Here is a 17,920-nt window from a genome sequence, read left to right on the forward strand (position 1 = left end):
TGCAAAATGATTGAAATTTTGCCTTTATGTGATTAATAACATTTCGTAATCACTTTGATGTAATTGATTTTTATTTATTTTGTTTTACAGAATTTCAGAACTAAGATCTGTATTAATATTGTAAAACAAAACTGTGTTAAATTAATTTTTATTATATCGTAAAGGGGATCCATAATTCCAATTAATTTGCGTTAGTCTCCGCGTTGATTTTTTTCATCTGGTCAAAGGGAAAGAGTATATATATATATATATATATATATATATGTCAATTAAAACTTTTTCCGCGTTTTAAATCTAAAATCTAATAGGAACACGCGAGAAGCGCTAATCTCGCGCGCGCTCGGTTATTTTTTAATTAACTTCTGAAAACCCAGTTTTATATATCGCGCGTGAAAACCATGGTGTTAAAATCAATCTTTCCTAAAAAAAGGAAGTTGCTCGCGAGAAAAAAAATTATTTTTTCCGGATTTAAAAAGAAGAAAACATTCGAATTTACAAACTTATTATAAAAATTGAAATAACCAGAGAATGTTATAGAGTGTCCGACTCATTTTGTCGTATTATCTCTCTCGAAATAGTCTATTATCCCTTCGACTCTTTTGCCTTTACTGCCGTCTGTGAAAGGCACGTGTTTGTTCTGCGAGCAGATCGGTGGCGTCACAGCTGATCCTCGGACAAAGCGTAATCGCCGAGACATACGACCAAGTGACAATCTACTTTAGCGACATCGTGGGCTTCACGAGTCTGTCAGCCGAGAGCGCGCCTCTGCAGGTGGTCGATCTGCTGAACGACCTTTATACGTGTTTCGACTCCATTATCGAGAACTTCGATGTCTACAAGGTGAGTAGTATTGACCCGCTTTTAACTCTATCCGTGGGAGTGATGGAAATGATTCGACCCTTGGTCGAGGGGTGAATATTTTAAACGGGGAGGGAAAAGGGTAACAAAGCACGATATTGCACCGTGAAACGGCGATAAACTTTCTTTCGTTCATTTTTCACTCGCGAATGAGGTATCGCCGATCCGCGTGATGGCACGTGACGTATTGTTCGCAATATCAAAGTTCTTCCGACGTAGTTTTATCGGAATGATGGACAAAGAGTTCATCGTTTCGACAAGTTTTTCCCGTTCACGAGTGAAGAGTCTGACTTCTTCAATTAGGAAACTTGTCCTCTCTCATTTTCTCCCGGGGTCTCCGGTCTCTTCCGCTCCGTTCTACGGTCGCTTCTTTTTCCGCATTTCTTTTCCCGACAATTTCTTCAAACTAAATGATCATCCGTATAATTTATCTCAACTCAGCCAACACGCCGTATTTCTCATTGAAATCAAAAGTCTTAGAAATCTTGATTCTATATTTATAAAGTACTCCACGTGGCGTTATTTGGAACTTATCGTGTATTCGATACGTTAAGGCTAACGCGAGTAAGACAGAGATAAACATGGTAATTCCGGAGAACAAATTGCCCTTGATTTTTTACGAGAGCGATTTTCTATGAAAAGAACGCGATTACCGCGCGTGGAACTGACTCTTTCTACTACTGATGAAATATTTATGTACCGTTGCGTTTGTGAAAGATTAGAACAAACGATGGAAGAGGTATCGTGTACGATATGTAAAAATTTACTATTAATTGACATGAAAAAGAAACACGAAGACGTGTAATGTAATATTTATACATGAGTTAAATTCGCAGTAATATAACATTTTTTATTGCGCGAGCGAGAGAACGCTTTAGAAAATTATTCAATTGATTAAATAAAAATAATTGTGTTAATCGAGTTTAAAAGTACGTATTCTTAATTAATGAAAAAGCGCCAGTGTCTTAGTTTCAGTCCTAGTTCTTAGAGAGAACATTGTTATAATTTTACAGTCTAAAAAGCACCCCTCGGTGAAGTACGGTGGCCGTATTATCGTGACTATATATATACATTCTTCTGCAGCAGCTTTTACTGAACCTTATTACTTTTTTCTAATTACAGATTAAACAAACATTAAAAGAAATTTTTTTAACTATTTTACAATTATATTGACAATGTAAGAGTTTTATTAAGATAGATAAATAAAATGGTTTTTGTTTATTTGTCTATAGTATTCCTGTATGTTCTGTTCCGCGATACTTCTACATTTAATTTCATCTTTAATCATCTTTAATTCATTTACCTTATTTCGATATTGTGAACTTCTTAAGATCTTAGTGTTTTCCTTGTTTTATATATATAGAAACACCAGTTAGTAAAAGAAAAACGTCAATTTCGCAGACTCTCTCTTTCCTTATTTTCAAAGATGTTTTTCTAATCTATTTAATCTTCTTAATCCGAACGAAAAATATAATAGACAGAGATAAATAAATTTAACATAAAAATGTTTTACATTTTTATATAAAATAGATATTTTATTAAATTTAATAAATTTAATTATATATATTTAATTTAAAATAAAATTTTTAACGAAAATGTTATCTCTATATCTTCTCTATGTCTTCTTTATTATATATGTTTTCTCCCGGAATATTAAATTTTGTATTAAGGCAAAGTTTCTCTACATCTTTTCAGGTGGAAACGATAGGGGATGCTTATATGGTTGTATCGGGATTACCAGTAAGAAACGGCATGAATCACGCCAGAGAGATCGCGAGGATGAGCTTAGCTCTGAGGGATACGGTAATGACGTTCAGTATTCGCCACAGGCCAAACGAGCAATTGAAACTTCGCATTGGCATGCATTCTGGTGAGTCAACATTTTATCACATGTTTCTCTTTGCTCACGCAAAGCGGAAAAAGATTAGTCTCAAGATGATCCTATAGGCTTCCTGCCAATATTGGATCTTTGGTACAACTTGTGTACGGCTTATAGTTTATAGTGTGTTCCAGAAAATTTCTTAACTTTAATTTTAGCGACAGATCAAAAGTTCCGCAACATCTTGCATTATCATTTGTCTTTGAGGACACACAAAATTTCTTTTATACTTTATTATACTATATTTTATGGATTCTCTTTCGTAATATGTCGGAAATATTTTCAATACACTTTAAAGAACGGCTTTATAAATCGAGTGTTTTCGCTTTTTATTACAAATCGATTTTCGCTTGCATGTAACGAAGGTTGGAGCGCAAACTGCAGAGATTGATATCACGCGAATAACATGAATTAAATAAAAAACGCGGCGCGATATTTCGAAATAATTTCCAACGGAATTTTTTTTTCTCTCGAATCTATTTCCATCGTTCTTTGAAAACAATATTTGATGCGATTGAAACTGATGTGTAAATGAATTTGTTGGAAAGTCGACGCTACGAACGAATGAATGATTATATTTCCCAATAAACAACATCATTGCGTTTTCCAAATTCTATTTTTATTAATTTTTAAATTCACGGTGTGACTCTTGAGAATTCACCCTCGGAGCATTACGTGACGAGAATCTCTATTTCTCAGACACTATCTAATCTCATCTTTCTGTAAAATTTTTCTCGGTGAAATCGCGTCGTGCGAATGTCACCTCGTTTCCGAAACAACATCCTTTCAGATTATGTAGAACTTAGATTACGCTGTTCCCATGAGATGAAGCGATTTCTGTATGATTTATGTCAGGCGATTAGCTGTAATTGGCGAAGTTAATTGCTTTTTAAATGGACTCAGAATGCAACGTTGCTTTCGTATCGCCTGGTAAACAAGCATTCCCAGAAAATAATTGCTCGTTAATTTTTTTGGATGATCAATAAATATAACAAATTAATCTTTTCATTGTTGTTAGCGGGAGCGAGAAACGGTGTAAAAAAATATTTTCCCAAATTTACCCTAATGACAATATACAAGAAACTAAAAGATGCGCTTAAATAATACTTAAATAAACTGGTTTTACAAAGTTTTATCTTCAAAGGATCTGAAGGATCTAAGTCTGTTTTAAGTGGTTAAGAAAAGTTTAACGAAAGGGAGAAGAATTTTTTCAGATATTTTTTTTCTAAATTGCGTGTCTGTTGTCTTAATGTGATGTGATCGGAAATAAAATTGGCGTAAAGCGTAATCGGTGGTGGGTCGTACACGCGTTTGCTTACAGGACCATGTGTGGCCGGTGTGGTGGGTCTTAAGATGCCTAGATATTGCCTGTTCGGTGACACTGTCAACACAGCCTCCAGGATGGAGAGTAACGGAGAAGGTAATTAACAGCTCAGTCATTCTCGCAAAGGGACGTCGGGGGTTGTAATAGGGAAAACGTGAAGGTACAAAGTTATAAACGCGCGCGGTAATTAAAGGGGAGAAGTAAAGGTGCGGCGACGCACGAGAGCAAGGTCGTCGCTTAAGAGAAAATCGACCCTGGGTTCAAGTGTTTTCATAGAGATACGACCTCGTGGTTACCTCATTTTCAGCATAGCCATAAAGTATTGATTAGCCATAACCACATGCTAATCTTTCCGGCAGCGATTCATGTGTAATCGTTAAGGATGCACCGTATATATTTCAGTATATTCTCTCGATAATTATAAGTCTGAACGTAACGTATGAATTATACAGATATAATTTTTCGATATTAATATTGAAAAATTATTTCATAAATTCTTAATGGCTCTTAATTAAGAGATCACATCTGCTTAAAACGATGATCATTCAGCAATTTCGAGTGCTTTTTCAATCGGATCGACAACAATGATTTCGATCGCTGCTTGACGAAAGGAACGACACGATGAAATTGATTGCATGAATCTTGTTTATCGACACGTTCACGAGGTATGCACGAGTATACGGTGTATCGCTTAATGCCGCGTGGGCGGTGGTTCTCCCTCGCAAGGACCTTTAGGTGCCGGCGTCGAGGCAAGGACGCACCGCAAGGCGCCACGCGGCTGTTTATCGAGTTTCTTCATATAGCACGTTTTGTGTGCGTTGTGAGAATTATACCACGCACGTTAAAGAGAGTTTCCGAACGATAGGTTGCATAACGGTTTACGCGTTTCACGATTTTTCTCTCTCCTTTTTTTTGTTTTTTTTGTTTTTGTTTTTTTTGTTTATATGTATGTGTGATCGTCGAACACGTGTTCGAGCACGAAGTGAACGTGACGATTTTTCAGGCATCGTATTATCGTGTTTACACAAACAAAAAGGGATTATTCGATTACAACTATACAGTTGTTTTTTTCTCGGAAATACGGATTTTAATACCACCGATCGAACGATTTTTTAATCGAAATATAAAGAGATTGATTAACTTTTGAATTATAAAAGATTGAAAGGGATTTCTGAGAATGAAAAGTATTTCAATAATATATCTTAATTTTATCGTTTATTCTATTTTCTCTAGAAAGGAAATAATGAGATTTTTCAAGATTTAAGTTTTGAAAAGCAATTATAAATAATACTTTATTCTCTTTTTTTTCTCTCTCTTGATTCACTTTAATCTTACTCTTAATTTGAGTTTAAACTTTTTTTTAGAGTTCTAATACAGAGTGATTTAATACCATCTGTGTTTAACTAGTCTGAACTTTACTTACACATAAATCCAGTTTAAATTAAAAGCAAGATTGTATGTAAAATGTATATGTGTATGATTGCTAGGACATTCTGTACATAATATGAAGATTTGAGTTATAAAACTCTGTAAATGTCACATTTCTAGAAAGTTATTTTTGTAAAACCCATGTACATTAAAACAGAAGCCAACATAACTTTAAAATGGTCCACTTACGAGAACATTTAATGAGAAAAACATAAATAACATTTCTTTTCGTATTCTTTCTTTTCGTATTATATTAAATAAATAAAATATTATATGATTTTCCAGAGATTTTTAACGCTCACAGCATTTGTTATGTCAAATCTCTTCATAATATAAGTATTATTGATATGTTGATTATTGATTGATTATAGAGCAACATGTCATTTGTTCAAGTACAATATATCACTGCTGAATACGCGTACTTAATCAATTATCGTTTTAATTTATGCAGCACGGAATATTTATTATGCAAAATAATTGACATTACATTGTATAATTGTAATCCGCTGTAATGAAGTTACGTAACTGATTTAAAATAAAGGATTTAGAGCGCGCTATTGATCGTCGCACAGCCACGCTATATTCTCTTTTTTTCCGTAGAAAACGCAATCAGGTTGCTCTAGAAATAGGGGAGATCATACGAAAATTACGTATATCGGATTAGCATATTTACGATCACTCGCGCTCTGGCCGTCGGCTGTAATCGAACTTGCGCATACAGTCACTGATGACGGAAGTTCCGATCAGCGTGCACATAACTTTATTATCGCTTTAAATTCCATTAAAAGTTCTCTTCTGGCGACCAACTCGAGAAAGTGCGATAGTGCCGATTTATTTATTCATTTAGTTAGGTTGTTCGCGATCAGCTCGATTTGTATTTCTCGCATTCTTTATATACATTATACCGATAACACCTTAGCAATCTCAATTAGCAATCTTGAGAGGTCAGAAGAAAATTTTCCTAATTTTGTTTGTACATTATTTTTATTAAAATATACTTGAAAAATATTTGAAAATCAGATAAATTTTATTTAATCTAAACTTCTGAGAAATTAAAGTTTAGTTTCTCCTTTTAACTGAACAATTTATTTGTTTCTTTTAACTTTTAGATTAAATTACTCATTATCGCGTTTGCTGCATATTGGGAGAAAGAGAGAGAGAGAATTTATACAAAATTTTATAGAAATTATAAAAAGGCAAACTTTTCATATGTTAGATGACTTATCTAGTTTTTTTAAAATTTGGATGACATATACATATATGTTTCTTGCTTTTGCTGGAAAAAAATTGACAATATCGAGCTTGATTCTCATAACGTGATCTTTGATCAATCTTAGCCATATAAAAAGTTCGCAACCGAAATTGCTAACGACAACAAAAAATTAATTGATAGTCAAATTATATAAAGTTTATATGTCAAAGGATTTTAAATTTTCTTTTCTTGCCTTGATGCGTCGGCTGTTCATCGACACGTCAAAATAAATCTTGTAGTCTTGCCAGTCCTATAAAGGTCACGTCGGATCGCAAAATTAATGAAGGAATCATAATACGACAGTTCAGCTTCGTCATTCAAAACACAAAGTGACATTTCGCGCGTCTCTTCCTTGCATAATTATTAAAAGTTGCAGTTTTTCCGAATAATGAATAATTTTTTGTGCTTTCTGCGTTCTCTCCGAAGAGGAAAAACGAGCTCCTATTTTTTCGCACAAATTACTCATTTTTTTGCGCATAAAACTTTTTGTGAATTTGCAATATGCTTTTTACTTTTTGAAATTTAGATGAACGTTATTCCTCGTGAAATGGATTTGACGATATGTTTGTAAGTGCGTGCGTGTGTGTGCTTCCTGAGGAATTAATTTACATTAAAAATTAAGAGCAAGTCAAGAGTAAAGTATTATTATAATAATTGTTTTTTAGATCTTTTATTCTCAGAAAGGAGGTCTTTCTCTTTTATAATTTGACAATCGCATTAAACACATTTGACATATTGATTATAAATAGAATTGATCTTAAAAAATGTCATTGAAATTAAAATAGACATTTCTGTAACATTCTGCAGTTGTCATACAGTAACGTAGAAAATAACGGCGTAACGGCGGAACAATTGCGTGAGCATAAAATGTATGTGGAACTCGCGTTATTGTGCGCCCTGTTGGAACTACATGGATACATTCAGTCGCCTACAAAGTGCACTATCGCCGGAAGTGATAGATTCAAAGTTTATTCGCGTTACGTGCAGTTACTTTGAAAAGTTGTCTTGAACACGAATTTCAAACTGACGAAATTTATTATTTTTTTGTTTTTTTTATTCTCATGCCTGCCGGTCGTCAAATGTCACGTTTCAGTATTTGAAGCGATCCACAGTGGGAAAAGAGCATAGTGTAGCCTTTCATTGAAATTGGACGGATCCAAATAATATTAAGTGTTTTTTGAAGATTAAAATATCGAAAAATATAATATATATTTTTAAATCGAAAATAAAATATATTATTTGAAGGTGAAAAGAAGTTGCACATTATCTTGCGAAGCTATTGTTAGCTAATGCTCTTTAAAATTGATTTTATTTCCCGTAATAACTATTCCCTTAATATCAAAGAGGAACGTTCCAATTAGCATTGTAAGAGGATTACAGAGGACATGCGTAAAAGAAGCTATATTTTCCTTTCTCTGCAATAGCTTTAAAGATCCACGTCAGCCCGAAGACAAAGGAAATCCTGGACACTTTCGGCACATTCGAACTCGTCTGCAGAGGAGAGGTCATATTAAAGGTACGTTCTCGGTCGATATTGTGGATTTTTCTCAATTTCCTTAAGATCAACGTACACCGTTATGTATCTACTTGCTCGCTCGGCTTCTTATCTCGCAAACCCAACCCCTCGTTTCCTTCATCCCTTGGGGACGAGCGAGAAGAGGAGGCCGCGCGAGTCGCAGTCGAGATAAAACGCGTCGAGCGGGATTGTTGAGTGGTCTCTCGTGTCGCAAACGTTAGAGTGGCGGCGACGAGAGGATTGGGGGTGGCATTTCGCGGTGGAAAGATGGATCCGGGTGATTATTGCGCGAGCTCCCCGGTTACGATCTTGTCTCGCGGATATCGTGAGATATATAATATTTTTCCATGAATTTTTTGCCTCTACATTCGAGCGATAGTCGAGTCTCTCAGTGGAATAAATACGCTCGATGCTCTTCATATTCCATTAATTTAACGACAGATACATTTGTATCTTCAGAAAATGTCTTGCAATGACTCCAAGCTTCATTATACTGCAGCTGTTTAAAATATCTCTCTAATTAATTTCGCGTTTCATAATTACATTTAATGTACATTCTCTATTTTATATTATATATTGCATGTTTATCTACCGTTACATCATTATAAGTTCTCGATGAAACAGCGTTGAAAAGAGAGCGTCTATATTTTCTAATTAAATATTTTTAATTTTTTTTACGTTAACAGTTATTATAGTTATATTTCAGTTTCGAATGTGATAATGTAAGCAATACTCTTTCGACGAGGGACTCGACTTTCTCAACTTTGGCAATCGCGATCTCCCCAGAGTTAGGAATTGTAAATCGCGCAATTGCAAACTGCGCTCGCGGTGCGGTTGCTCGTTTCACGTATACGCGGTGTGGTTTCTCGGGCATATGCGACATATTATTCACAGATGCTGTTTCGTAAACCGTACGTTACGTCCTCGCTCGCATATACACATGTCGTGCATCGTGCAAACCCTGTTGTCCGCAAGTGCGATCTGTCTCCGTTTTCCCGGAAGAGAGTAATTCGCATAAACGCGTAAACCGACTGCAATTATTTCGGCATCGCCATCCATATATCCTCCGTCGCGATAAAGTGGATAATACGATAAACACATAATGGACTTACGAATACGACTAATACCACGCTGAATCGCACGATCTCGTTAATCTTCACGTAGACGGTGTTAACTGCTGCTATTACGCGAGTCGTGAATTATGCGATCGGTTTGTGATTACCCAGTCGCGCGACCGTGAAACGTCGTCGTGTCGCTTGTCATTAGACGATCGATTAAATATATCTGCTTGAGTGCAGACGCTGATGATGGCAGACGGAGGCACGATTGAGTCGTTTACCGTGCAATTCGGGTCAAAGTTCAGCGTTCGCGAGCGAGAGAGAGAATGAGAGAGAGGAAGAGGGAGTTAGAGAGAATGGCTGCAGCGCAGGTATATGATAATTAATGAGCAAGAGAGAGAGAGCCGGTAGAAACTTGGCTCGGCAATTCGTGCGTACGTATATCGAGCTTGCCTACCGGGATTAAAATTCAAGTGCCACGTACCATCGGACAATATACGTTGCCGCTTGTTTGAATATTCACGAGCGTAACTGAGTTAAATGCATTCGCTGATCGCCATCGTGTAACGAAGCGACACAATAGTTCTGTTACATTGAACTCTACCGCAGGATGACCTTAATTAAATCTTTGGAACTACGCATATTGATTTTACGCGCTATGATTTTTAACCTTCAACTACTATGGCCAGTACCATTGTGACTTTATCATTTCATTGTTTTACATTTTGTGTAAATAGAATTAAGTTAATTAATTTTTTATATTATTTCTATCTTTATAATGTATAAAAGAAAAGGATAATCGGAATAATACAAATATCGTGGAGGTAGATTTTGCAAATTGTTCTATTTTTTATCTTCTGATCGTGCATAGGACTCGAGTAAGGTCAGATTATTCCGAAATCTCGAAATAATCCCTCGTTTTTGCCAACATCCACAGGGTAAAGGCCCCATGACTACTTACTGGTTGATGGGCGAAAAACCGACGAACAACAATGTGCAACAGGCGAATCCCACGACAACACTCAGCCAGATATCGACTCTACAGGATCAATCTCCTGCTGTTACCGCGCAAATTCAGATAACCCAGCCGAAGCAATTGGAGCAACGCGCGCTTCCACCCACTGGCCAGCAGCACAAATTTCAAGGTCAGTCGGACCAGCAGCAACAATCGATTCAGTCGAGGAGTCAAGAGTCGCGGCAGCAGGGCCATCCGGGTCAGCAGAGGCCGCAAGAATCGCAGCACTCGGGTTTAACGGGCCAATCGAGGGGCCAAGGCCCGGTCCAGACCAATCCATCATCCGTTGCTCCGAATCAGATTCAGCAGAAAACCTCAATGGCCATGAATCCCGCTTGCGGTCTCGCCATGACAGGAAACGGCGCGCCGAAATCGACGATCGCGTCGCGGACTGTCGTCGGCAACTCCTCGCCGTCTCGCAACCGCTCGAGCGGTTCGTCGAGCGCGAACAACTCTGTGCACCAGGTCTATCCGACGGCCGAGAGTATGCCCAATCACACCGAGAGCGGTCCCAACGCGCCGCTCCTTCTACCCGCGGGCGCGATTCCCAGGGTCTAGCTCTCTTAAAATGTTATCCGCTGGCGACGACCACTTTATCGGCTATCGAATCTTTGAAGGATACCGCGAGCTTAGGATCGATGCCTGGACATGTCGATGGGAATTTTGTTTGAGCGTTACACGTGAGAGAAAGAATTAGACGAAAGCAATGGACTTGTAAAAGAATAAAAACGAAAGACTCTTAAGACGATCCAAACTCAGCTTCTGCGATTCAAGAGAATTAGATCTCTCTTCGAAGCATCAATTATCTCGTTCGACCAGATTTACGATGCGTTTCTCTTGCGTTAATTAATTTTAAAATCGATTTGTGGCTTTCTGAAAAGTATTTATTGAAATTTTAATTAATTAATTGGTGGAAAATTTGCTCTTGACACATTTTTCGCGTTGTTAACGATAGCTGTAGCTGACAAGGCGAGGCTCTACAGAGTCGAGGACCAACTTCAAATTCGCAGAAAGTGATCTCTTCTTACAAGATATTATGGAACCAACCTTTACCGATAGCACAATTTAGTTCAAATATAAGTGTCGCGACGATGGTTATCATATCGCATATAAAGATGGACAGCGAAAACTCGGATTCGAGCGGAGGAGAACTTGAAGAAGGAACAATTAATTATAGAAGGATACACGATCGACGATACGCTTTTGCCGAAGGTACTTATGGTCTCTTGCATATGAACATAATATTATTACCAGTCACGTATGCATTTTATTTATTCAAACCAAAACGAACATTCGACACACTACGATTCATATGCAACGGCACGTAATTACGTTGCTTAATTTAGCGGCAAATTTCTCGTGTTATAGCCGCGACCGATACCCTGCCGAACTCTATACGCCGAATTAAATTAAAGTACATACGCGACTTTCCAAATTCTCTTTTTCTTTGAGGATTTCAAGAACACGTTTTACCAATTTCGATTATCCTAACTATGGTTATCTAAATTTTTTTACATTATCATTATTTAAAACGAAACAGAAATAATTGGAATTTATCGATGTTGACTTGAGATTGATCGTAAAAGAACGGTATATAAATTTTCATCTTATCTATACGTCTACTTTTTATGGAAGTATTTATGCGAAAGCTTCTTTCGTATATAATGTATATTTTTCTATTTTTTTTTCTATCGAGATATTCTTTTTCGAAATTTGTCTACGAATCACGAACAAACATCACGAGGCACATAGATCAGCCATAGTGTGTGTTTGTCGTTACATGCCGAATATAAAAAATATTACCGTTCATAATGCGCGCGTGCTTACAGAGCGCAACACGACACAGAGAAAATTCCGTACCTACATAACACACATACAAACACACACATACATATATGCAAAAGTGTTATATATGAAATATATATATAAGAGAGAAAAAGAGAGATATATATATGTATGTATACACACACAGATACATGTATATGTTACGAAATTAGATTATATTATATATATAGATGTATATGTTTGCAAGAAAGCAAAAAGTTACCAGTAGCTAACGTCGATGTTTAGAGCCGCTCGTAGCGAACGGAGGCTGGGCCTCTCGCTAAACGAGTCTATGGCGTGTCTGAGAAATAATACCGCGAGGGTGCGAGTGCATATATCTGCATACAAACATAAGGAGAGAGCAGGTATATGCACATGCGGTCGCAGTTGCATACATGTGTTTAATGTATGGACGAACGGTGCAGGTGATTGACGATTTTTCGCGGTTGCCCTGTTGTAAACATGGTATATGTGGCGACACGAAAGAGAGAGAGAGAATATGCATTCGCTTTTGCGAGTGTGATGCATCGTAAAGAGTGAAATTCTATCTGTGTCAATCTCTCTTTTAACGATGTACCAATGAATATTCCGAAAATAAAGTTTAATCGTTTTCAAAAAAAACTGTCTGACTAACTCGGCCCCTCCGTGTAACTTATTAACGTCATACACGGTTTTTATGCACGTTATGCTGCATTGTGATCGAAAAGAAAAGAAAAAATTGTTTTATTAGACAGTTTTTATTGGACACGTCATACATAAATGCGCGAAATCTTTAGATGTATGTATAAAGGTAGAAAAATCTTTGGTATACACACGTGAGAGCAAGGGGTGACGGGGAGAGAGCTGATATCGCGTGACGTTTAAAATACAGCGTTCGCGAATATCCAATCGAGGTAAGAGCTCACGCGGGTGTATATCCCCGGGAATCCAGGTTCGCCGCAACGGATTCCCCAGGACACTATTCCGATGTTGACCCACCTGCCGTTGCCGAGTTGATGTAGCAGCGGGCCGCCCGAATCACCCTGGAAGAAGAGGCTCATTGGACTCTGGGGTAATGTGTATTATGTATGTATAGATCTATTTTTTAAAGCTCATCCATCTTATATGTATATAAGCCATCTTAAAATATTAACGGATCTCCTTCCTCCCCGAGAGACGGGGGCATCCATCAAGGATAAAGACTTTCAAATTAATGCACTGTTTTAACATTTCATCATCGTCGCGCGTTCGTCGCTTTGCTTGTAGTGAATAAATCATCGTCTCACTTGACAGGCGTCGCGACCACCCTCGTAAGCGCCGGCGCACAGGGTAGTATTCGAGATATGTTGCGTGAAGCTGCGGACGCATCTTTCCTGAGGCCATACTGGTACTGCGGCTTCCATTAGCACTGTACTGGCAGGTCCTCCGTAATATTGCGTGCCCCACCCTAGAAATTTTCAGTAAAAGTTACAAGAATAATCTGTACATTTTACTTTCCTCTGCGTATCTCATTATTTATACAAGATGAGTCAACATGAGAAACACAGAAGAGGGAGATGATTCCTCCTCATGCAGAATTAAGTTGAAAATGCAGAACATTTTATTCGCGATTTTATGTTTGAAAAAATTGACTTTGGAAAAAAATTAGAAAATTTTATTCTATATTTTTGACTTATCTTTGCACTGAAATTATCTCTTCTTTTATAAATCTCTCGATCATATATAATAGCAAAGATAAAATGGAGTTATGACAAATTTGCAGCTACACACAGAGATAATTTTTTCTTAGAATTTATCCTAAAAATTATGGTAATCGTGGGACAATATGGTATAGAAAGAATTTTATGAAAATTTTTCTGATTAATAATTATCACAAAAATAATAATATCTATTATAATAAAATATAAAATATGTTTGATCAATTTGACTATGCAGTTTAGTAAAATTAATCAAATATGTTTTATATTTTATTGTGCGATAGATAGATATTATTTTTATTGTGATAAATATTAATCAGAGAAATTCTCATAAAATTCTTTTTATACCATATTGTCCTATAATTACCATGATTTTCAGGGTAAATTTTAAGAGAAAATTCTCTCAGTGTACGATTAAAAAAAAATATCTACAGAGTGATAAAAAGAAGGAATAATGAAGTAAAATAAATTTTATCTACTGCAATATTTAAGAAATAACATAGATCTACTATATAGCAATAAAAAATAATCTGTCTTTTACAAATTTACAAGAAGCAATCTAAATAGAAAAATCAATAGTTACGCATAGCTTTTTTTTATTAAAAAAATAATATATATTTGTGAGATTTCTCCGACCTGTGACGATGGCGCTTTTATTTTCGAACGATTGTTGAATGGGAGGAAGACAGATGGGCCAGATGTAGCTGTTAAACGCGGTGGGTCGATTGATCTTAATAATAGCGATGTCGTTATCGTAAGTGGTCAACTTGAAATCCCTGTGTATTCGTATCTCCAAAACCGTGAAATCCAATGCACGCGTCTCCTCGGACTTGCTGAAATCGTACTCGCCGAGTCTCACCGTAATGTCACGCGGTTTGTACCTAAAACAACGACACACACGGGATAACTGTAGTTCGCATAACAGTTCATTTCATGGTTACGACAAACGGATGCCGAGTGTATATATTACACGTTAGTGTCCCAGAACAAAAGGTATAAGTGTGCCGGCACGCTAAAAGCATTATAAAGTCTAAGCGCGAGATGCTGGAGCCGCAAGAATATGAATGTCTTATGCTTGAAATATCGTCCGAGTCGTTAATCGTTGTTTGAACTTTGAGGTGCAAGAACGCATCTTAAAATCTTTTGCAACAAAAGTTTCATTTTTTTAGTTCTATTTTCATCGTATTTTTTTTTATTCAAAATTATAATTTATAGGTTTTATATTATATATTGAAACAGTAAAAAACTTAATATTTTTTATGATAGCATGGTGATGCAAAAAATGCACATGCTTAAAAATATTAAATATTGAAAGAAGTTTATACAATTTATACTTTTAAGTCGACAACTTAACTTCTTAATTCGAAATTTTAATTCGATTAAATTTTAATTCGAAACAGTTTTACATGCCCGTTCGATTTTGCGTTCTAAGGAATTACGAAATTAAAGATTAATCAATAGTTTACCTATAAACACAGTGCGCCGCGGTAAGAACATGCCTATCGGTGATTAGTACACCCCCGCAATACTGAATCGAGCCTTGTCGGAGAAGAGCCGCCATCCACGGCCACTCTTTAGGATCAGCCGGCTGACCACCCACGATTCTGATCTTCGATTTCGTGGTCATGCCGCATCCTCTAGGTCTTCGTGGTTTTCTCGTCGCTTCCTTAATATCGGCCAGAGTCGCGTTTTTCCGCGAAATTGCATCCTTGTCGTCGACAGATGGTCCATTCTCGTCCTCGCTTTCGTCCCATTCCTTCTTGTCATCATCGAGATCTGCGGGAAAAGTGAAAGATTTGAAGTACATTACACTCACATACACAAACACACGTTGTCGTGAACGTTGACAAGCGTGTGTGATAGGCAATGTTTATCGAGAAGGTGTATGTATGTACATATGTCGCGCTTGCATCAAGATACATTTAGATAATCGATGAAGGCATCTGTCGCGAATGATTGCACTGAGAGAATTTTCTCTTAGAATTTAGCCTGAAAATCATGGTAATCGTGGGACAATATGATATGAAAAGAGTTTTATGAGAATTTCTCTGATTAATATTTATCACAATAAAAATAATAATATCTATCACAATAAAATATAAAACACGTTTGATTAATTTTACTAAATTGTATAGTAACATGTCAATAATCAAACATATTTTATATTTTATTGTAATAGATATTATTTTTATTGTGATAAATATTAATCAGAGAAATTCTCATAAAATTCTTTCCATACCATATTGTCCCACGATTACCATGATTTTCAGGGTACATTCTAAGAGAAAATTCTCTCTGTGCGTGTATTCAATTTAAAGAAAATTATTTTTCCAATTTACTGTCTCATATATACGCGAGAGGAGAATCTTTAGAAAAATTTTCCACGAAATTACAACGAATAAATTAGTAATTACAATAATTGTGGAATTATACGAACTTGCTATCGCTGGTAGCACGCTGGCTAGATCATCCTGAAAGGTTTTATCCGATCGGGCTGTCACGACACTATCCGGACAACACACACCGATGTACCTGCGACAAAGAAAACATTAATACGGAAACGATTGATGCGTAATGTACAATGTTAGCTTACGTCTGCTCAATTATGCACATATAATCCATAAATCGCGCGAAGTTCAAGCGGAATTCTTCAAGGGCACATCCGCTAAAGTGTTTGCAGTGACCGTTCTGATTGCCCGGCGCGATGCAAGCTTGATACGTTTTCTAGAAAAAATTAATTTATGTATTAATTTTATTAAAGATATGCTTCTTTTCTCTCCTTCTCTCTGAGTTTATAAATAATATCGCGATAACGCACCTGTTTACTTAAAGTTCCGGGACCTAGATTGATAAACCGTTTGTCGCGAAAGTACGGATGGGAAATGTTTTCCGGGAATCGGAACAGGTTCTGATGCTGAGGATGTGTCTGCCATTCCCGGTTCCCCACTATCGTCGGATCTGAGAAATACGGGATGCATCATATGCATCGGTGAACACGTTTGCGTTGCCGCGTGCGTATGTATACGTGTGAATACATGGTTTGATATGTAACGAAATTTAATTAGGACCATCGAGGATAGAGCATCCGGCAGATACATATATTATCAGTATAACACGATTCGGTTATTTCCGTCGAAAGAATATACTTTCTACGTTTTTCTAAACGCAAAATGGATCTCGATTTATCATTCAACCGCGACTCGCAATAACAATGTTGTCTATTATGTTTATTTGCAGTATATATTTGCATTTAATGCATTTCTGAAAAATATTATATCGCAAGAAGTGCATACATTAATCACCGATTTTATGGATATCGCAGAGTGCATTATTATATTATAGTTCATGAAAAAAAATATCACAGATGTATTTGTCATTTACACATGTTGATCTTATAAATCATATTTCTCTCTTTATTTTAATGAAGATCTTGTATTACATCAACGTAGAAACAATATTTTTCCTGATTGCTACGTTACTATTTGCATATTTATGTTATACAAGAGATACTTCTTAATTTGAAGTTTAAGCTTGAACGTGAAATTTATTCTCAATGCATTTTCTAATTTGCATTAAAAAGAAAATTAAGATATTGCATTTAATATACAATAATGTTTACCTGTAGCGCTTTTGAAATCGGCAAGAAGACATCGGCAACGTTGAAGGATGCACAATAAAAAGAGTAGTACAAATTGATAGATATTAGTAAACGTCCGCATTTAAATTAGCGTTGGCTCTCCTTGAATGACAATAGCAGGAACGCGACGGCGGCTTTTTAGACAGCTCGACCGGAGAACGGACAATGACTTCGAAATACAGAAAACCGTCACTTATATATACACACTCCTGTAACATATGGAACCCAGTAGACGGTTCTTCAAACTGAATGCCTTCCATTAGGCGTTCGAAGAACGGTTCTTACGGAAATATTTGCTAGAAATTATGAAGAGAAATTATGATATCGGTATTACAATATCTTTGTAATTATTCGTAATAAGCTAATTATTTAATTTGCACCCTAATATATCTATTAAAAAATTTTCGTTTACGAAATTTATTGGGATAAAGTAGAGGAGAGAGAAAGAAAAAA

General features: G+C 36.4%; 2 protein-coding genes across 8 annotated transcripts in view; one reads left to right on the forward strand and one right to left on the reverse strand.

The window, feature by feature from the left end:
• LOC145934074 (atrial natriuretic peptide receptor 1) overlaps positions 1-12,794 on the forward strand; it is a 93,399-nt gene extending 80,605 nt beyond the window's left edge. For all 7 annotated transcript variants that reach the window (XM_083034358.1, XM_083034340.1, XM_083034348.1 and 4 more), the window contains 5 exons: positions 648-840; positions 2,554-2,728; positions 4,059-4,157; positions 8,166-8,257; positions 10,253-12,794. In XM_083034358.1, the coding sequence (XP_082890484.1) occupies positions 648-840; positions 2,554-2,728; positions 4,059-4,157; positions 8,166-8,257; positions 10,253-10,888 (1,195 nt within the window). In that variant the 3' untranslated portion in view covers positions 10,889-12,794. The remainder of the gene's footprint in view (positions 1-647; positions 841-2,553; positions 2,729-4,058; positions 4,158-8,165; positions 8,258-10,252) is intronic.
• A 95-nt stretch (positions 12,795-12,889) lies between these two features.
• On the reverse strand, positions 12,890-17,625 carry LOC145934117 (trypsin-1). The gene is made up of 8 exons (XM_083034401.1): positions 17,450-17,625; positions 16,649-16,788; positions 16,424-16,554; positions 16,268-16,362; positions 15,297-15,606; positions 14,467-14,711; positions 13,420-13,580; positions 12,890-13,176 (listed from the first exon to the last, which is right to left on the reverse strand). Exons 1-8 carry the CDS (start codon positions 17,547-17,549, stop codon positions 13,015-13,017), a joined length of 1,344 nt encoding a protein of 447 aa, XP_082890527.1. The 5' UTR covers positions 17,550-17,625; the 3' UTR covers positions 12,890-13,014.
• Between the last annotated feature and the right edge of the window lie 295 nt (positions 17,626-17,920).

Source organism: Prenolepis imparis, unplaced genomic scaffold (assembly GCF_030444845.1).
Source record: "Prenolepis imparis isolate NDT839.2.m4 unplaced genomic scaffold, iyPreImpa1.0 SCAF_1, whole genome shotgun sequence".
Classification (NCBI taxonomy): domain Eukaryota; kingdom Metazoa; phylum Arthropoda; class Insecta; order Hymenoptera; family Formicidae; genus Prenolepis; species Prenolepis imparis.